Genomic DNA, 22,437 nt, shown 5'->3' on the forward strand with positions numbered 1-22,437 from the left:
TATAAAAAGATTTCGGAACAATTATCTACCCCTTTATTACTTTCAAAAATCGATGATTTCAACAAAAAATTAGTCTTGGATGTTTGTTCTGATTTACCCAATGCCTTTTGGTATAGAAAGAAACACATCGTTTCTCTTCCCTATATCAAAGGATTTGATGAAAACACCATTTCGATTAAAGGCAATGCCATTCAGATGAATAGCAAGACTTTAGAATTTTGCCAAAAAGAAATTGCAGATCTTCTTAAAAAGAGGATAATTAGGCATAGCAAGTCCCCATGGTCTTGTCCTGCCTTCTATGTCCAGAAAAATGCTGAGTTAGAGAGAGGTACCCTCGACTTGTCATAAATTACAAGCCTTTGAATAAAGTCTTAGAATGGATTAGGTATCCTATTCCAAACAGAAATGACTTAATTCATAGGTTAAGTGATGTCATAATCTTCTCCAAGTTTGACTTAAAATCTTCTCCAAGTTTGACTTAAAATCTGGATTTTGGCAAATCTAGATAGTAGAGTCGGATAGGTATAAGACTGCTTTTGTTACCCCTTTTGGTCACTACGAGTGGAATGTGATGCCTTTTGGTCTAAAAAATGCCCCTAGTGAATTCTAAAATATTATGAACGACATTTTCAATTCCTTCACCAAATTCACCATCGTTTACATAGATGATGTTCGTGTTTTTTCAAAATTTATTGATGAACATTGGAAACATTTATATTCGTTTCTTGACATCATTAGGTTAAATGGTCTTGTTGTCTCTGCAAAAAAGATCAAATTATTCCAAACCAAGATCAGATTCATTGGTTATGATATTTCCGAAGGCAAAATCAGACCCATCTAACGAGCTATTGAATTTGTCGACAAAGTAATGTGATCTAAGTTTAATATGAGAAAAGTTTCGAATATTTTGTATCATCTCAAGCCCAGGCCCTCAGAAATGTGGCAACAACTCTGATAGGCCAGTCTTAGGTGCCCAGGGCAGTGGCTTGGAGTATTGGTCTGTGACTCTGTGGGAAGGGGAGGAAAAAATAAAAGGTTTCTGAGGGCCTGGGCCCGGGCCCGATGGGCTGGGTCATTACAATCACAAATTAAAAAATATCACATCCCCTACACTAACTAATCTTTTTTTCTGTAGTTTATAAAAGTAAATAGATTCATACTGCGTTTAGAAATTAAGTTGACTCAAGTTGAGATGATTTCTGGAACAACGTGTTTTACCAGGCTCTTCTGAACAAATTGTTCGATTCCATTCTGGAGTCTGGAATCATGCACAAAAAAATTATAGTACTATTAAGAAAGAAAGTTTATCTATGGTACTATGTATTTCCAAATTTCAATCTGATTTACTTAATAAAAAATTCCTAGTAAAGATTGATTGCAAAAACGCTAAATTTGTTTTAGAAAAAGATGTTCAAAACATTGCATTAAAACATATTTTTGCACGCTGGCAAGCTATTTTAAGTGTTTTTGATTTTGATATTGAATATATCAAAGGTTCTCAACCCAACTTAGTGTGTGAAATGCTGCCTCCATATTGTTCCTTTTGCAAATGTCAGGGACATAATGCTAGAACCTGTCGTAATGGTAGTGATAAAAAAAAGAAACTGAAGGGGGGCCATGCCAAAGCTTCGAGGGTAGGCTCCTCCAAAAGATGAATTCAAAGAGAGAGAGAGAGAATTCCCACCCTCTCATTCCATCTTCTAATTCCCAAAAATACAAAAAGAGTGTTACAAATGGTATCTGGAGAATCAATCCCAAGTGACCGGAAAATTACAAGTAATCTCGCATGACAGAAGGAACTCGTTTAAATCAGTTACAAGAGGGTCTTAATTTCCTCAAACAATCCACTGACTCTTAACTCCAAAATCTGGAAAGTCCAGTAAGGTAATTGATTTTATTATTCTGAAGTATATGTTCATATTACTTACAAAAAAGAGTATATGTTCATATTCAAGTAGTTTGTTGCTGTTCTATAATCACTTCAATACTAGTTTTGTTTCATGATTACTATATAAAATAATAATTATACAGATAGTGCTGAGACACTAAAAACATCAGTATTTTGGAATTGATAAGCTGTTGTAAATTGTAACCAGTTATGCGGTTTTGTCTCTGTGTTATGTCTAGTTGTTGGACACTTGGGAGCAATTGTGACATATTCTAATCATATACAAATAACTTATCTTATCTGATCTGATCTGAGAAAACAAACGAGATCTAAAACAAGTCTGATTTTTCATGAGTTATATTGATCAACACTGCAAGAAAAAATAATAGTGTTTTGTTTAAAAATTTTTGAGTTAGTGGGACCAACGATTTGGCCATGTTCCACAAGTGAACCTGTTGGCTGGATTATTTTACCAAGAGGGGTAAACCTGTTGGCAATTTGTAGACTGTTTGAAACAGGGGTTGAAATAGTAGTCTCATTCTTGATAGTCTTCTTATCAAGAATGGGTGGGGGAGGAGCAGTCTGTTTTTCTTTTCCTTTTTTCTTGCTCATCTTGAGGATTCTGCAAGAATTCACGGGTAAGAAAATCAGGAATAGAATTTTGAGAACTTTTGATATATTCAATATCAAAATCAAAAACACTTAAAATAGCTTGCCAGCGTGCAAAAATATGTTTTGATGCAATGTTTTGAACATCTTTTTCTAAAACAAATTTAGCACTTTTGCAATCAATCCTTACTAGGAATTTTTTATTAAGTAAATCAGATTGAAATTTGGAAATACATAGTACCATAGATAAAATTTATTTCTTAATAGTACTATAATTTTTTTGTGCATGATTCCAGACTCCAGAATAGAATCGAACAATTTGTTCAGAAGAGCCTGGTGAAACACATTGTTTCAGAATGCCTCATTTCCCTTTTATGCCTATAATTCATTAATAAAAGAAATCATTTTCCCAGAAATTCAAACACGCTTCAGTTAGTATTTTTTTTTTAATTAATTGTATTTATGTTAGGACGCCTTAGCTTATATAAGGTTTCTTACACTACAAGAAATATGCATTTTTTTGGTGATAAGAAGTAGTAGTTGAAAAAAGCCCGAAATTAGCTGGAATAGAACATTTCCTACGATAAAATGATCACTGCATCGTAGCCACAAATGTTGCGCGCTAACTGCCTAGTGAGAGTTTGGTATTGTCGGATCCGATAAGACCCGTGTTTGTGAGTGTGTTTTCGAACCGACCCGAATATTCAACCCGTCTTGTTGTTGTTTGTTAGTTTTTTTTTCCTTGCCAAGTACACACCCAAGCTAACTAGAACTAGTTGTTAAACCCTACAACACCACCTCTTCACGCTGGTGATTCCCGTCGAGTTTTGTGGAATACTTCACCCAGAGTTGCGAAAGAAAGTAACGGAGAAAAGCAGCAAAGAGAGAGATTGAGAAGGACCGGCGGGGTGGAGATTTGTTGCAGAGCTTCACGATTTCGACGGCACATGGGATCTTCCTCGGCTTTTCCTCATTATCAACATCATCTCCCTCCCGCCTCTCCCTGCACGAGCTATATCCTCATGCAACGGCCCATGCAAATCCCTCGACGACTGCACCGGCCAACTCATTTGCATCGAGGGTAAGTGCAATGATGACCCTGATCAGGTTGGAAACAACATATGCAAGGGCTCCCCGCCCCCTAAAGATAACAAATGCCAGCCCTCAGGCACTAAGAATTGCAACGGAAAATCTTTCTCTCAGTTCAAATGCTCACCCCCCGTCACGTCCTCCACGCGAGCCCTTCTCACAAACAATGATTTCAGTGAAGGTGGGGATGGCGAGGGTGCATCCAATTGCGATGAAAGTTTCCATGAAAACTCAGAGCGGGTTGTGGCACTATCAACTAGATGGTTTGATGGGGGTTCACGCTGTGGGAAGATGATCAAAATTACAGCTAGTAGTAATGGGAGGAGTGTGGAAGCCAAGGTAGTAGATGAGTGTGATTCTGTGAATGGGTGTGATGCAAAGCATGCAGGCCAGCCTCCATGTAAGAATAATATTGTTGATGGTTCAGATGCTGTGTGGAACGATTTGGGACTGAATATAGACGATGGTGTAGTGCCTGTTACTTGGTCAATGGCCTAGCTATATATGGACCTTGACATGGCTGCATGGATATGGAGAACATTTGGGCGTGTACTGGCTCAAAAATTTCCTTTGATAAATAACACTTGGTATCACGGCGGTTCCTGTAGTTGACAATTAGTGATCCAATTGAATCATTTGGGATGTATAATTATACGTTATCACAGAAGGGCTTGTCCCTCGTCCCCCCGCCCTGGCATCACCCCGGCACATGCGGCTTCTCATTTTCCACAGGAGTGATAACGTGCTGAGTCAAAGCACCAAAACGACAAGATTCAAACGGTCTAATTTAAATTATAATATTTAAAATTTAAAATTTATCTTTTAAATTTTATTGACTTAAAAATACATTTCAAAATGAATAATAAAAACAATACATATTTTTTTTTAACATTATATCGAGAAAAGTGAAAGTGGATTTAATTCTTGAACAACCCTCGACCCACTTGCCAAAACAAACGATAAGATATTAAGAATCTGGGCCATCACATTGACATAACGTGGCGACACATGACATACCCAATTACATCCTATTAAAAAAAAAATTGTAAATATGAAATGTAATAATAAATAATGGCTGATATATAGCATTCTTCATTCTTGATTTATAGATCAATAGGCTCATTTCTACTAAGTGGGCTTGGATATTAATTCTCCATGCAGTGGGCTTTTATAGTAGAAGTTGAACCCTATGCTCATTTATTTCTCCCTAACTCATTGCCATCATTGTAATTTACATGCAAACAATCCCACCAAAGTGATTGATTACTTCTACAAAATGGCAAGTATTTAAGCAAAAAAATATTATCATACTTGATGGGATGTGGTTGCCGTATCCACCATAATCAATCCCATCTTCATTAGCCAATCATTGGTCGGGCCCAGCCAACCTTTATCAAAACATCAAGGGAGGGGGAGGCTTCCGATTCTGAATTCTTAATAATACCAATTTCACGATTATTATAATAAAACTTAGATCCAATTAGTATCATCACGCCACGCTATGTCATGGATTATGAAAGGGTTTGGTACTTAGCTAATTTATAAATTATAATTAAGATACTCTCAAATTTTAAACAGTGCAATACAGAAAGAGATAGATATATTATATAGTATTCATTACTAGAGCTGTTCACCAACCCGACCCGGTTCGGAAACTACTAGTTCCGACCCGACCCGAAATGGGACCATTAAGTTCAGCCGTTTAATCGTTGGCTGATTACCCAACCCGATGGTAGATTCGACAGAAAACGGGTATTCCGACCCGTTTTTCTCTCCTTTTCTTTTCTTTTTTTTATCAGAAAAATTTGAATTCATCAATTTATTTGTACTTTTTTTTCTTTTGAAAGAGGTGTGTGCTGGCAGCATAGTTCCTAGTTCCTATCCTTTCAGGGTTATGGAGTATGGAAAGTGATGATTTCTTTTTTTTTTTTAATTTATTCGGCATAATTAATTCTCAAAGACTTGATTTGAGTCAAACCTGGATATTGAATTCTCACAAGAAAATAGAAAGTAAAAATCCTAGGAGGTATGGATGCTTTGGTGCAAAAACATCGACGTTATTATTGTCTCGATTTTTCGGAACCAAGCCGGAGAGATGCTCAGGTTATCACACGGGAAAGGAGGGGGCAATTGCAAGGGAAATTGGGAACTCTCTCTCCGTTGGAAAGGAAGATAGAATTTTGAAGAAGAAATATGTGAAACGCTTTGAATCGAATCCAATCGATTGCAAAGTTGTCGGTGCCGAGCTAATGAACGAGTGTTTTTAAACAGGTATCGGCTAATAACTGAATTTTTTAAAACAAGTCGGGTTAGTAAAACTGAAGCAAAAAAGGGCCGGCTTTTTGGTTCAGTCCTATTCATTACTCATGTAATGTCTACACTTTTCAAAACATTTTAAGTGAACATCATTAAATGTTGCTAAGCTCATATGATGTCTTTATCTCTTTATAAAATTGAACCACCCAATTAGAAAGACTATCTCTATTCATCAATGTACTTGTATTGTTAGGTTACCCAAATTGAGGTACTAAGTAAGGAATGGAATGTCATTTGCAAGGCTTGTAAGGATGAAGTCAACTTTGGTTGAGATGATATCAACATTAAAATTGGCAAAAAAAATCATTAGATATCATCATGATGTCAATTCCTTGGTACATGTGGTTGGATTAACATGATTTGTCCCACAATTCATAGCATATATGCAGCATCGCTTTCAATGGTGGAGAACCACTTGGTCGAACCTCGTCGCACCGCCCATACCTTTATTTTTCAAAATAGACAAACCCCCCAACCACTAATATTTTAAAGTCAATATGTATGCGCGCTTTTCTTCTCCTCCGTCCATCCTCACGTAAGACTTATTATTATGAGAAATGATACTTGCAGTCGTGAGCGTGCAGTCGTCGTGCAGTCGCTTTGAAAAAAGTGAATAAATAAAGGACCCACCTGAAAAGAAATTAATTTTTTAATAGTGGACCCCACTCTTTTTCAAAGCGACTGCACGGCGTTTGCGCATTCCACGACTGTATGTAACATTACTCTATTATTATTAACATTTCAAAAAATAAAAAAACGTAACATATAGTCATCCATATACAAGTCTAGTAAATTTTCTTTAAAAAGTTGATAAATTTTAAATTTATACGAAAAAATTATTTTTTTAACAATAAATCTCATTTTTTTTTTTAGAGATAATGATAAATCTCATTTTATTTTAAAATAAGTATATGAAACTTGCAAACTCTAAAATGATTTTTGCAACTTATTATCCCCACACACCACATACTATACATATTTTTATGTATAATATGTAGTGTAAGAATGATAAGTAGAATTTTTCTAAAATTATATTTAAAAGCACTAGCATTGATTTAGCCAAATACCAATGCATCTAAAAATTTCGGCTTTATATTATTAAAACCCTCTTATTGGAGTAGCCAAAACTTGGTTCCACATATGAGCTACAGTAAATCCAAATCTTTCTCCATCTTTGACTAGACATTGTTCATAGTCAAAACACTTATTTTATTTTAAAATATTCCTATCTCCAATTATTAATTAACTTTGTCAATAATAATATTAATTAACCTATTTTGTGTATGGTTATTAATATTGATATCTCTAATTATTAATTAACGTATGGTTAGTTTAGTTGTAAAATCTGAACATCGCCCATGCATAACTACTGTTTACTCAACTCAACTCAATAATATTAACTATTATTCATAAATTTTAACTCATAAATCTAACTATAATTCACAAATTATTTCAATTTATCTTATTTTATTTCATTTCTTAATTCAAACGGTATCTAAGTGGATGCCTGAAAGATATTTATTAGTTAACACATGTCCTTATTGCCAATGAGTGGTTAAGAAATTAATCAGAGTTAGACAGAAATATCTAATTATGAATTTTTAAAAATTTAGATAAATATTATAAATAAAAAAATAAAAAATAAAACCGAGGTGATTATTTAAGGAAAATGTTAAATATACTTAAAAAAAAATTGTAAAAAAATTATTTCTATATATGTCAATTATTGATATGATGAAAATAATAAAATAAAAAATAAAAAATAAAACTAACAAAATTAATTTTATAAATAAAATTGTAGGTGAGCACTCATTTATAAATATTATGATAAAAGCTGTCATTGCCTTACACAAAGGCATATCTGATTCTGGGCCGAGTGCAAAAATGCCATAATGCTAATCTCGGACGAAGAAATCAAGCTTTTATTTCACTGACAATGAAAAGGGCAAAAAAAACAAGAGAGAATTCATGACATGGAAAGAAAGGGAGGGAAAAATAAATAGGGAAATGATATAATTAATATCTTATAATAAAAAATTTGATTTGATTTCCGACTGCATTGTCAGATTTCCCTGCACAGCACGACACGTTTGAATGTGACCTTTGTCGTGGAATTGATGACACCTACATATTACATACATATCCATTCAAACTTTATATAATAACCTTAAAAAAAAAAAAAATCATATATAAGGATCAAATTCTCAATTATTAATTCCTTTTATATCCATTAAATAAAACATATATACTCTATCCATCAACAACCTAATCCGCACCTTTGAGACCATAGAGCTAGTTGGGTGTATTGGATACGTGACTTGCAGAGCTTATCATGATTTGACTGATAAAAATAGCATATTACCATATACATATAAATATATATATATAAAAGAAATATTTTAATTACAAAATAATTTTATAAAAAATTTAAATTATAAATTAACATAATTTAATGTGATATGTTAAATTTTAAGATTTTTTTTTATATAAAATATATATAACATATGATATAAAATTACGTCTAATTTAATTTTATAAAATTTATATATATATATTTGAAATTAGGGGTGTAAACTCAAATCGGAAAACCGGACCGGACCGGACCGAACCGGACCGGTTTTACCGGTTTTGAACCAGTCCGGTCCGGAACCGGTTTTTAAAACGTAAAAACCGGCCAGTTCCGGTCCGGTTCCGGAATTTTTTGGACCGGACCGAACCGGACCGGACCGGTTGATTAAAAAAATAAAAAAATAATATTTTTATATATAAGTTTTATACAAAATATTTTATATATATTAATATTTAATATATATAAGTTTTATATATAATGTATAATTATAAATTTTTATGTGAAATTTTATATATAACATATATATTCATATATGAAATAATTTCTTATTATAAATTATAAATTATTACATAAAATGTTAATACTAAATCACTAAAAGTTTATAACTAATACTAATATATAACTTATAACTATACCAATAGTCTAATATTAATACTATTATATAGTCTAATATATTAATAAAAGTATAAAACAGTTTTTTTTAATTCAATTTTTTTTTTATAAACAAATTTTTAATGACAAATTGTGAAATTTATATTTTTAAAAAATTGGAAAACAGGACCGGACCGGATCGGAAACCGGTAAAACCGAAAGTACCGGTTTAGGAGGGTAACCGGTACGTAATCGGTTTTAAAAAATATAAAACCGATACATACTGATTCGGTCTTAAATTTTATCCAAAACCGGACCGGACCGGACCGGTTACACCCCTATTTGAAATCATGAGAAAAGGTATAGTGGGCGTCGGTGGTGGGATTGGTACGTACTCAGTTTGAAAACTCAACCAAATGTGAACGCGCGGACCTTATCATCAACCGTACCTCTAAAGGCAACAATAATTGCCATAGTAATTGCTGTGGTGCTCTATAAATTTTGTCATTTTTTAAGTAATTGAAGATTGAGGAGTGATGTATATATTTATATTTTTATTTATAAGATAATTTTTAAAATTTTATAAATAAAAGTAATTGATTTCTTTGCATCATTTGGAATTCTAATTTTCAACGGTTAGAATTAAATTTTTTATATTTTTTTTAAGTATATTTAATATTTTTATTAAAATAATTGATTTCTTTGCATCATTTGGAAGTCCAACAAAAAAAAAAAGTGATTAAATCCAAAAAGCAGTGCTACTCGCTCGTTTATATCGTTAGTTATTTTTTATTTTATTTTATATATTTTTAAAAAATAAAAAAATATACCAAAAATAAAGTTAAAAAAAATAATCTCTCATCAATATACTGTAGCGGTCAACTATGAGTGAGATACAAGCTTTTCTCAAATCGAAATATTTGCGTCGAGAGTCGGGCTATCGCTAATAGGTCTAATTTCGTCGAGAGTCGAGCTATCGCTATTAAGGCGTCGGCAAATTGTGCAGGCGAATATTAATAGAGTGATCTGGTTTTCACGTGTTAATAAGAATTTATAAATTCAAAGTCATGCAATTTTGGGTTTTCTTAAGAGGGGTTTGTATAGAAATATTATGTAATAAAATATATAAATTTACGTGATTTAATATAAAGGGTTTTTAAGATCTATTTTATAATAATATAAATTTTTTAATCTAATAAATTGTATTAACTTACCTCAATTTATTAAATCTATAAAAAAAAAAAAAAAAAACTCACGTCAATTCATTAATGCAAATATTTGACTCGTCATTTCTCCAATAAAATGACCAAAGCTAGCATATCATGTTTAAATTAAGAGTGTAAAAAAATAATCGGCAAACCAATTTAACTATATCGGTTTGGTCCATAACCGATTATAAACTATCTGGTACTTTCATACTTTGAAAATAAGTTTGAACCGAATCAGACCGGTGTGTGTATATATATACCAATGGTTAATCGGTTCGATATTAATTTTTAAATTATCAAAATTGATGGAGATTGATTCGGTTCTACAAAATGACTAAAATCAAAATGAATTGGATAAACTACACCCTTAATTTAAACCTAAGCAAGAAAAAAAAATGAATAACGATAAATAATTATGTGATCATGAGTCTTGTAATTGATTAAATAAATCAGGTATCGTGATTTGCATTTGAACAAAAAGGTCCTATATAATAATTTTTTTTTTTTATAACTAAGGATCATTCATTAAATCAAGTCCTTATAAGAAATTGCCTATCAAGCCAAACAACTTGAGATACAAAAGGATAAAAATCCCATCACATAACTATATCCTCTACATGCCATGCATATATTGCTAAAAGATGAGCAACCTTGTTACCTTAGCTATTTACATACAAAAATTTCACCTCCTAAAAATTCTTAGTCAATATTCTAATATCAGTCAATCTTCTAATATCATCAATAATGTAAGTCAAATCAGTTACAAATTCTGAAGAATAGTTCAAATCTTTCACAAGAAGAAGACAATCAGTTTCCACAATAAGTTTGGAAATTTCCCATTGAGAGCAAATCTGTAATCCTCTTAACAAAGTCATCGCTTCTATAAATTCTGAGAAAGAGACTGCATTTTACAGCTTACTATAACAGCAACAAGATTACCCTCATAGTCCCTTAAAACCAGTCCAATACCTGCGTTTTCTATTTCACCAAAAGTAGTACCATCCACATTGATTTTCAAAACACCATCAGAATGTGGATTCCAACATAACACTCTTGGCGCATCCCGGCTAAAATCATTAAAAACCTGCACTTTTTTAAATTCAAATTGCATAGATAAAGCCATAATAATCATAGAAGAAACTTGAAGAACAACATCCTCATAAATAAATTTGTTCCTCCTATATAATGATTATAATTCATGTATAATTTGTAAGTCTAACAGTGTGCCACTTCAAAAACGCATGTCGTTTTGTGTCATCTAATAAAAATTTAAAAAAAAAAAGTTAAACAAGAAAAATTAAAAACTATAAAATATTTTGAAGTTATATATAAAAAGGTAAAAATTACTTATCATCGTTTTTATTATTTTTTTAAACAGTTATTAATGTGGTATTATATAATAGGTTATATTAAATAATAGATGTATAAGAAAAATATAATAAATCATTTTTAATCATTTAAAACCAGGATGATAATGATGATGATGAATCGATGATGAGAGAGAGAGGGGAAAAAGACCCGAGGCTGGGGACCTCTCCACTCCTCACGGGGGTTGGCTGCTACCCTATTTGGTTAAGCTCTTAACTGGAAAAATCTTTTTTAATTGTAGTTTGCAGGAGAATTTTCTAGGAGTTGGGACTCAGTGAAAAAAACAAAAAAGAAAAGAAAAAGGAAATGGGAAGAGAATCTGACAGTACAAAAAAAAAAAAAAAAAAGGGTTGAGAGACGCGTCTTAACTAACTCAACAACAAGTAACTAACAAAAGTTAAAAATAAGGAAAAATATTTGCATCAGCCCCACACCAGCACACACTCAATTTATTGAGTGTAAAAAAAAAAAGTGATGTGAAGTATGTGCTGGTGTGGGGCTAATGCATAGCATTTCCCTAAAAATAATTCTAACCACTAGATCATCACATGCGATAAATATTTTAGTTACAGATTTTTTTTATAAAAATAAATTTTTAAATTGAAATGATATGGAATTATATGTCAAATTATAAAATTATTTTTATTATAAAAAATTACGTTAATTTGCAAACTTAATTTTATGAAATCTTTTTTACCTATCTCGCTTCCGTCGGATAAACTATCCAAACCATCTTAATAAAACGCATGCGCTTCAAATCCAACGCAAGTTTGGGTTATATTTCGTAAAGATATAAATTCATAAATTAATATAATTTGATATGATACGTTAGATTGTAAAATTATTTTTATTATAAAAAAAATAAATATAATACTTTTTCTTTAGTAAAAAGTTATTAAATAAATGGTTAAGATGATTTGTAGTGAATAAATAAATGAAAGGCGGTGGTTGGCTTTTTGAATGGACGCATCCAATAAATTTTTATATAAGAGTTGGTTGGCTTTTGGTCTTGTTTATTTTTATAATTATTTTTATTTCATTTCATCTAATTATTATAATTTTTTTAAATTTTTACATAATAAAATAAATAATTTAACTTTTTCAAATCTTAAAACAAAAATAATATTAAAAAAATATTTTCTAATAATATTTATTTAATTTTTAACTTTTATCTCAATTCATCTCATCTGTCAAAGGTCTGTAGCCTGATTGACATAACTCCACCCTCCAAATTGGAGGTCTGAAGTTCAACACCTCCCTCCAAAAGTATAAAAAAAAAAAAAAAAAAATTATCTCATCTCATCTAGAAAAACAAACTAATAAACCTTACCTTTTGTGTTTCTTACACCATTTCACAATGACTTTGAATCCCACAACACAAGGAGTTGTGTTCAAATACAGAAAAAAAGTATTTATTTCATTTTCACAAAATGCAAGGAGTTCTTTGAGAAATTTTGCATGACCCAAAAGTTAAAGTGAGTTTTTTAAGGAAAAAATACTGGAAACCAAACTCAAAACAAAAATTAGTTCAGAAAATAAAAAACCAAATGAACCCTTAACCAAAAGGAAGAAACAAAATTAGGGCTTTTAATCATTTTAAATTCATGCCGTCGTTCCATTTAAAATCAAACTATCATGATATGAAAGCTAGATAGAAGAAGACAAAGATAGTGCTTTAAGATGTAATATATTAAATAAATACTATTTATTATTATTTTAATTATTCTATTTTTAATCATTATCTTCTTAAAATCTCTCGATATAATATTAAATAATTAATAAATAAATAAAATATAATAATATCACAAAAATACATAAAAATGATTGTGTATAATAAAACTCTTGTTTTAAAAAGATGTATTTAAAAATAAGAAATTATCAATATTAAGTCAGGAGAAGGCTTGAATTTATGAGAATAAAAAGAAGCATTACGCGTTTGCCAACTGCCGGAAAAGGGACGCTAATCAAATGAAACAGAGCTGAAATCCTCAGCAACTTGAGGGCTCAGGAGCTACGAGAATTACTTAACTGTTCTCCACGTGTGCTCCTACTTAGACTGTTCACAACTTCCTCACATATCTTCCCCTGATCTCGTGCACATACGATTTCTCCCAACTCTCTATATAATTATAGCCATGCCATTGCTGCTGTTTATCTAACTTCAAAGCAGACAAGGGAGTGGCTGAGCTGAGTTCTACAGACAGAGTGTCTGATAAAGGAGAAGACGAAAACGACGGCCGGGATGACGGTGATGACGCGCTCTTAGTCGGAGGTGACGTGTGCTCCCCGGTATAGGGATGGGATAATGGATAGATATATCTTTTTTCGTCTTTAAGCTTTCTGTTCCTTTCTTTGTATTCGATTCCCTTGACTCCAAGTCTTTGCTATTTAAGGCGGGCAAGCAACACGGCCATGTGAAACATATCGGTAAAGAAGGCATCAGCTGAAGCAAAGCAAAGGAATGTTGCTTAAGAAAAGCAAGAAAACTTGCTTTTAAGCCATTAACTACTGTTTCAGAACCCAAACCGTGTATAAATTGTACAGATAAGAAACTAAAGAGGAAAAAAGTCCCATCTTGAAAGTGAGTAAAGGCGCGCGTCCTGCCATGAGAGGGACTGGGTTTCTGTTGGTTTTCTGCTGGGTGCTCGGCCTGCTGGCCTCCACGTCGTTTTGTGGCAATGTGACGTACGATCACAGAGCGCTAGTGATCGACGGAAAGCGCCGGGTCTTGATCTCCGGCTCCATTCATTACCCTCGTAGCACTCCCGAGGTGCCAGCCACACTTGGACTCTCTCTCTCTGAAGCCTCGGTCTCTCTTCCTGTTACTAATTGTTCAATGTTGTCGCAGATGTGGCCGGATTTGATACAAAAATCTAAAGACGGAGGATTGGATGTGATCGAGACTTACGTTTTCTGGAACTTGCACGAACAAGTTCGAAACCAGGTTTTTCTCTCTCTTTTATTTTATTTTTAGTTGCCGGCAGTACTGTTTCTGCCTCTGGCGAATTCCTTGATGCTTCGTTATTTTGATCGGAAGAAATGCGGAAAGAATTATGGAGTTCAAAGTCTTGAGCTGATTCATGTTACTTACAACTTAAAAAGTTAGAATCAATAAAGCAGATAATGTTACACAGTTCACCAAATTGCAGAGCTTTCCATATTTAGGGAAAAAAGAAGATAAAATAACAAACTTTTTTGATTTCGAACTGACATACTTGACAACTGTGCAGTATGATTTTGAGGGAAGAAAGGATTTGGTGAAATTTGTGAAGACAGTTGCTGATGCTGGTCTTTATGTTCATCTTCGTATCGGACCTTATGCATGCGCGGAATGGAACTATGGGTAAAGATTCTAATACAATCTTAGTGCATGGCTGTTCTTGTCTTTTGGCGGGAAAGAAAGAAGCTGACTTGATAATTGCTGATCTTTACTATGATCTAAAGTTTTTTCTTATATAATCATTTGTATGTTTCAATTCTTGAACAGTGGTTTTCCCGTCTGGTTGCATTTTATTCCTGGAATCCAGTTTCGAACTGACAATGAGCCGTTCAAGGTTCTCAAGCTCACCCTGCTTTGTAATATCAGGCTCCTGTTTTGGTATTTTCTTAACTTTAGTCTTTGATTCCAAAACTCTGTTTCAGGCAGAAATGAAGCGATTCACAGCCAAGATTGTGGACTTGATGCAGCAGGCGAAACTTTATGCCTCTCAGGGTGGACCCATAATTTTATCTCAGGTTAATTTTCCAAATATTTGACGCAATTGGGGCTGCTCGTTACAATGATTCCTAGATGATCTCAGATTGAACTTTTGGTTTCTGGAAATCAGTATGGCTGTTGATTTTTATTGTTCTTTACTTACGCCAGATAGAAAATGAGTATGGAAACGTAGCTTGGGCATATGGGCCTGCGGCTAAATCATACATCAATTGGGCAGCAGCCATGGCTACGTCTTTGGATACAGGGGTGCCTTGGGTCATGTGCCAGCAAGCAGATGCTCCTGATCCAATTGTGAGTTTATGTCTTCTTACCTTGCGTGGAATTTATCAACTGACTTATAATAGATCATGGGCACAGCATAAATTTATACGTGTGGTTGACCAAGTTACATCAGATTATCTATACCAATATGGGAATTTATTTTAGCCACTTGGCTTGCTATAACTTTTTTTCAATCTCGTTTACATACAGATTAACACTTGCAATGGATTTTACTGTGACCAATTCAAACCTAATTCTAACAAGAAGCCAAAAATGTGGACTGAGAATTGGAGTGGATGGTAAGCTAGCCCTTTACTTCCTGACAATCTCGTATTTAGAATGAGGAAGCTGTTTCCCTGGATATGAATTGATCACATATATCAACATCGAGCTCTAATTTTATTTTTTGCTGGAAGAAAATTTTGTTCTTTTATCAGAGACCTTTTCTACTTGTATCGAATTTTAGGTTTCTCTCGTTTGGTGGTCCTGTACCCTACAGACCTGTGGAAGACCTCGCATTTGCTGTGGCTCGCTTTTTCCAGCTTGGTGGAACTTTCCAAAACTATTATATGGTACTGGAATTATATTGGTAGTTTATGATGGCTTGACATAGTTTTTTTTTTTCAATAATCTCCTTGTTTTCTAGGATAAAATCCAGTCTAAACTGTGACACACAAAAATATGAAGTGCTGAATTAAATTTGTTGGTTGCTCTTGAACAGTACCACGGTGGGACTAACTTTGGCAGAACTACTGGTGGACCCTTCATTTCCACAAGTTATGATTACGATGCTCCAATTGACGAGTATGGTATGATATCGATTCATCTTTCATATATCTGGTGTTTAGAATGTAAGAGTGTGTGGATGCTCTCCAGGTCATCAATTACAAACAGTCTAACTAACATTTTCTGTCAATGTGATGGTTAGATGATCTTGCAAGCACTTAGAATGTTCTTTTTATATCCAAAAAAAAAGTTGTATAATAGCCCATAGTTACTTGGTTTCATAATATACTAGGAAAACTCTTTTTTCTTAATGAATTCCATATTTACCCTATATGGTGCAGGGATTCTTAGACAACCTAAGTGGGGCCACTTAAAAGATGTACATAAGGCGGTAAAGCTTTGTGAAGAAGCATTGGTGGGCACTGATCCAACAGTTACTTCTCTTGGTCAAAACTTAGAGGTACCTTTATTATTCATTTACAATCATTCCATTTGTTAGAAAGGCCACTTCTACTTCATGCTTTAAATGAGTTTAAGTTTTGAGGCGTAAGGTGTAATCTTTCATTTTTTATAAGTAACAAGTTTTTAATTAGTATGCTTTTATTTTGAGTTTCAGGCTGCAGTTTATAAAACAGGATCTGTGTGTGCTGCTTTTCTTGCTAATGTGGGCACCCAATCTGATGCAACTGTGAATTTCAATGGTAATTCATATAGCTTACCTGCATGGTCTGTCAGCATTTTACCTGACTGCAAGAATGTGGTTCTTAATACCGCAAAGGTATGCCTTGTTACTCATGAACTTCCAGTGTATCTTTTTGCCTCACAACTCCCTCTATTTCTTCCGGAAAATGTGAATCATGATTAGTTTTTCTTAGTTAGATGTGTAGCTCCATTCCACGGATTTTCCTTCAGAAGTTTATTAATGTATTAATCTGTAAATCTTCTACTTGTATCGGCATAATCGATTGTTCCTAAATGATTTCATTGTTAATGATATTAATATGGGTTATGTCAGGATGTTATCGAGCTTCTTTTAAATGCTGGCTTTGCTTAGATATTTGCTTGCTATTTTCAACTTGCAATGGGTTCTTTGGTAGTTCATAATTTCCATTGATTGTTCTGGATTTACTTCTTTCACTGGAAGACTAGATGTGCATATAGCTGAAATGTGGACACAAACAAACCATCTATTATTTTTAAACATTTGCATACTAGTTTTCCATATATTATGTTGATTTTTCTTCAATGGATATTTGTGAGCATCTTTTTTAAATGACTTTCAGCACTAACTTTTATAGAACGATTTCAAGACATGTAATCTTTGTAAGAAGTTATTTTCTATTATTTTGCAAAAAAGTTAAATCCATTGGTTTCTAGTATTTTAGAAGTTTTCAATTACATAATTCTTTTGTGGACAAGTTGACAGATTCAACCTTACTACCATTCTAAGGAACTCTAGATGAGACTTGGTTTAGGAAATTTGTTAGTGATTGTATATTTGTTTTGGCATAAGAGACAATTATGCGTGCAAGTCACATAGATAAGTTATACCTTCATTATTTCTGTGCAAAATAATGGGAGAAGAATGATTTTTCTCTTACTTGCGATGCACTGCAACCAAGAGTGTCGTCATGGCCCGCATTGCAGCCTGTTTCCAAGGAAGTTTCAGGCATGTGAAGCATCTTCAAAATGCGGAAGCAACTAAATGCTACACTAACCATTTTTGTTGTTTATCAGTTTCCTTTAAAAAAATCAATTTCAATATGTTTTAACATTATTCTCTAACTAATCACGTGATATAAATTTTTCACGACAGATTAACTCTGCGGCAATGATTCCAAGCTTCAGTCATCAATCTTTGAAAGGCAATATTGATTCATCTGAAGCATTAGGCTCCGGTTGGAGTTGGATAAATGAACCAGTGGGCATCTCAAAGGATGATGCATTTGTGAAACTTGGACTATTGGAGCAAATAAATACCACAGCTGATAACAGCGACTACCTGTGGTACTCATTAGGGTAAAGCAGTCTCTAATTCTATCTTATAAAAATTGTTTGCTCTCCAGCCAGTTATTATCATGTGATCACTATTGAAATACGTTTTCTTCTGGTTACTTTTGGCAGCATTGAAATTAAAAGTGATGAGCCGTTCCTTGAAGATGGATCCCAAACAGTTCTTCATGTGGAATCTCTTGGACATGCCCTTCATGCATTCACTAATGGGAAGCTTGTAGGTAAGTGGAAATTATATAGCAATGGGAATGTGATCAAATGAAATTACTATAGATGTATGCTTCCTTATGAAACTTGTTTTCCATCCTTCAATGCTGCCAAGACTGAGGTGGGCACTGGTCTTGAAGAAGCTCAATCTTACCTTCCTTTGTAATTTTGAGGGAGGCAAAGGTTACTTTGTCTATCATTAGGTTAAGGTACAGAAGGTTTCTTGGTCATCTAGTGTGTGTGTGTGTGTGCATGTGTTGTCTCGAAGTTTTAGCTTGTGCTATGGTTGTATACCTAGATCAAGGAACCCAGTTACATATTTATTATCAAAAAAAGAGTTGGATGAATCTTTCATCACTCCATTTCTGCTTAGCTCATAAATCCTTATCTAGCTTCTGTTGGTGCTTTTTGTCGACGGACTTCCACAACAGGCTGTAACTTAGGGTAGAGCACGCCCCTGATAATTGCATGGTTGATTCGTTGTGCCTAGGTTGTGAGGGCTCTCAGCCACATGGATAGTTCAATGTGCTCATCAGCGCCTGACCCTGAGATGTGGATCATCCAGGGCACATTAGCATGGCGTACTTCTCTTGTTCAAACCAGGGTTTGAAATCAAATTTCTCGAGGAGGATAGATGGGGCGATTTAGGTGAGATCCAATGTAGATCCAACTTTCTATTTACTTGTGGGATCCAGCGGTCCAGGGGGACCTCCACGGCTCCTTTCTTCTCGAGAATCCATTTATCCCTTATCAATATATGGACAGCTATCTCTCGAGAAATAGTTTAGGTTTGGCCATCACATCCTTCTTTTTGGTACGTTGTTATGAGCAGCCTTGGTTCTCAATCTTGGGTCTTAAGTGTGGGTCGGATCATGATAAAGAAGTTTCAGTGGCTGTATAATTCCCAAGCGGAAAATTGTCTACTTGCAAAGTAGATGGGGTGATCCAGTGACCCTTCCTGTGCCAACATACATCCAATGGCATAGATCCAAATCAAATACGACAAGTAGTGGGGTCCTGAGCTAAGCCTTGGCTAAACCTTGGATACCTTAATGCTATAATGCCTTTCATATCCTCCTAGCCATTATCCCTAAGAAGAATGCCCATGTTGTGGCAATTCCACCCAGAAGGTAATGAGTTACTCCTACAGCACGGCCTTGGACAATGCTCAAGGCTCTGGGCTGAGTAGCAGGAGCAACTTTTAATTTATTATAAGCCCAAACAAAATGAGCAGCTAGGAAAAAAAGGCCATATGCAGATAATGAATAACCATAAGACTAAATTACCTGAGATGCCTGTGCCCATAAGAAATCACAGAGCCACCCATTAATAGTAATGAAACTCTGTGCAAAGTTTCCTCCCGTGATATAAGTTACTACCCCTTGATCACTACTTAATTGTTAGCTTTGAGGCTTATCTTTTTTTCCCTTCTAATCCGGAATTTTCTTGGTGGAAACCTCTTTCTCTATTAATCTTCGGTTGTCACTTTTCTGGAAAAGAGAGAACAAAATGATCTTTTTAGGGTGAAGTATTTAGAAAAGCAATCTATATAATTGACAATTCTCTGTTGGTAAATCGAACATTACATTTACCTTGTGAAATCTAACTTTGAATTCCTTTCTGATATTCTGTAGTTTGACCAATTATTGAGCATTTTAAGATTTGGAAACTTTGCAGGGAGTGGAAAAGGTAATAGTGGCAATGCTAAGGTTTCAGAGGATATCCCCATTGCACTTGTAACTGGGAAGAACAAAATTGATCTGCTGAGTTTGACTGTGGGACTTCAGGTCAGCCTTCCTGCATTCGTTAAATAAGGGGAAGTTATTGTTGTAATAGTAATTTTCAAGCTAAATGGGTATTATTATTGGTTGAACAAGTTTCAGAATTCAACAAGTCTTAAGTTATTTTTAATGCATAAATCAATATATTTATATTAGAACTACGGAGCTTTTTTTGACAAAACCGGAGCGGGGATCACTGGTCCAGTAAAGCTAAAAGGCATAAAAAATGGCACCACTGTCGACCTCTCTTCACAGGAATGGACATATCAGGTTCATTATTTATTTCCTTTATTTTTATTTCTATTTCAACATGTCCTGATTTTGGTTACCAATAGATAGGAATCCTTGAAACAAAGAATGGTGTTGTTCCACTGGCTAGGCGATGAAGAAACTGAATTCTCAATTAATTCATTCAGAATCAGTAGTTATACAGCTCCCTAAATGATATCTCATTTTCTGTTCATGTCTCTCCAAATGGATCAAATGCAACAACATTCATTGTTCCTCTTGTTTCATCTCTCATTGTGAGTGCAGGTTGGACTCAAAGGTGAAGAATTAGGTCTGTCCAGTGGAAGTTCTTCGCAGTGGGATTCAAAATCTACTTTACCCAAGAACCAACCCTTGATTTGGTACAAGGTAACATCAATTTTTTAGTTATTATTGGTTATCATACCTTATTTTGTGACCAAGGGAATCGCGAACGATTGGTTAACTCATAATGACATGCTTGACCGTTTGTCCTATTGTCCGTATCCACCTGAAGTGGATTCTAGTCAAAGGCTAATCAAAAGCTATACTTCTTGATTCAGACAAAGTTTGATGCACCTGCTGGCAGTGACCCGGTTGCACTAGACTTTACAGGTTTGGGGAAGGGTGAGGCATGGGTGAATGGACAAAGCATTGGGCGCTATTGGCCTGTGTATGCCTCTCCAAATAGTGGCTGTGCTGGCTCTTGCAATTACCGGGGACCTTATGGCTCATCTAAATGCCTCAGGAACTGTGGGAAGCCATCTCAAACACTGTAAGTGCCTTACAGAGAATCAAATGTGCAAAAGTGAAACGTTTGATTCTGATATCTCTGATCTCACAGGTACCATGTACCCCGTTCATGGTTGCAATCAAGTGGCAACACTCTTGTACTGTTTGAGGAAATAGGTGGTGATCCAACAAAGATATCTTTTGCCACAAGACAGATTGGAAGTTTATGCTCACACGTGTCAGAATCCCACCCATCACCTATAGATACATGGAATACAGATTCAACATCAGGAAGGAAACTGGGGCCTACATTATTGTTGGAGTGCCCGAGTCCTGGTCAGGTCATCTCTTCAATCAAGTTTGCGAGTTTTGGGACTCCTAGTGGAACTTGTGGGGGCTATAGCCATGGCCAGTGCAGCAGCAGGAGGGCTCTTTCCATTGTCGAGAAGGTGTGATATTGCTCACTCTTTATAAAATCCCGTGTACCTCTTAAAATTCAATGTATAATGGGTTTATACTGACAAGTCTGAACTCTAACAGGCTTGCATTGGATCGAAGAGTTGTAGCATTGGAGTATCAGTTAACACATTTGGTGACCCGTGTAAAGGAGTGACAAAGAGTTTAGCAGTAGAAGCTTCCTGTACAGAGAGGTCAGAGGCGTCCTCAAAGACTTCGCTTTATGGAGTATAAGACTAGTAGTCACACAAGTCTCTAATTTAATAAGCTTTTTAACTGGTTATCAAGGTAAAAAGGATTCCAATCATAAAAACAAAAAGGTGTCTCATAAGCCATATACCTCATTGCATTCTTGCTACCGATTATATATAAATATATATATATATATATATATCTCGATCTATTCAAGGAGAAGAAAAATGATAGGAATCCTCTGTATTCATGTGTAATGTGCTACCATAGATGATCCATATATTATCCAATTCAACAGTATTTTCCACTTTGTAGAACGTTCCTACTGTTAAAATCTTATAAGTTGTGTTTATGGCTGTTGTTGGAGCTGTTAACTCAATTACCATAAGCCTTATAGCCAAGAGTGATACTATATACAGTCGTGGAATGCTACATACAGTTATAGACCTATGATCGGATGCATAGGAATAGCTAAACTTATTAAAAATATTACTTAACTAAGTTAGTATACTTTGTGGCATTACCCAAAAAAAAAATAGAACTCCTGAAGGAGTGTCAATATATATGACTGATGGTATTTTCTTGAGTGAAAAGAGGAGAGAGATCAAAGGTTCATTTATACAATTCATCAAAAGAAACATTGTTGTCAAGAGTCTTAACAGATTCGCTCTTCAACTAATTCTTAT

The 22,437-nt window shown here is 34.3% G+C and overlaps 2 protein-coding genes across 3 annotated transcripts; both read left to right on the forward strand.

The window, feature by feature from the left end:
- The first annotated feature begins 1,733 nt into the window (after positions 1 to 1,733).
- Positions 1,734 to 4,084, forward strand: LOC108990066 (kiwellin-like). The gene is made up of 2 exons (XM_018963914.1): positions 1,734 to 1,776; positions 3,423 to 4,084. Exons 1-2 carry the CDS (start codon positions 1,734 to 1,736, stop codon positions 4,082 to 4,084), a joined length of 705 nt encoding a protein of 234 aa, XP_018819459.1.
- Positions 4,085 to 13,572: 9,488 nt separating this feature from the next.
- Positions 13,573 to 22,062, forward strand: LOC108990067 (beta-galactosidase 8-like). Of its 2 annotated transcripts, none has more exons than XM_035685297.1 (20): positions 13,573 to 13,691; positions 13,813 to 14,189; positions 14,268 to 14,363; positions 14,650 to 14,762; positions 14,907 to 14,973; positions 15,062 to 15,154; positions 15,285 to 15,428; positions 15,609 to 15,697; positions 15,865 to 15,970; positions 16,120 to 16,207; positions 16,466 to 16,584; positions 16,741 to 16,902; positions 17,941 to 18,143; positions 18,249 to 18,358; positions 20,022 to 20,131; positions 20,282 to 20,395; positions 20,660 to 20,761; positions 20,935 to 21,146; positions 21,216 to 21,552; positions 21,644 to 22,062. In XM_035685297.1, the coding sequence occupies exons 2-20, from the start codon at positions 14,025 to 14,027 to the stop codon at positions 21,791 to 21,793; spliced, it is 2,580 nt and encodes an 859-aa protein (XP_035541190.1). In that variant the 5' UTR covers positions 13,573 to 13,691; positions 13,813 to 14,024; the 3' UTR covers positions 21,794 to 22,062. The 2 variants fall into 2 exon arrangements, with proteins under 2 accessions (XP_035541190.1, XP_035541192.1); XM_035685299.1 differs by having other exon boundaries at positions 13,574 to 13,708.
- Positions 22,063 to 22,437: the final 375 nt, after the last annotated feature.

This window comes from Juglans regia, chromosome 14 (assembly GCF_001411555.2).
Source record: "Juglans regia cultivar Chandler chromosome 14, Walnut 2.0, whole genome shotgun sequence".
In the NCBI taxonomy this organism is placed as follows: domain Eukaryota; kingdom Viridiplantae; phylum Streptophyta; class Magnoliopsida; order Fagales; family Juglandaceae; genus Juglans; species Juglans regia.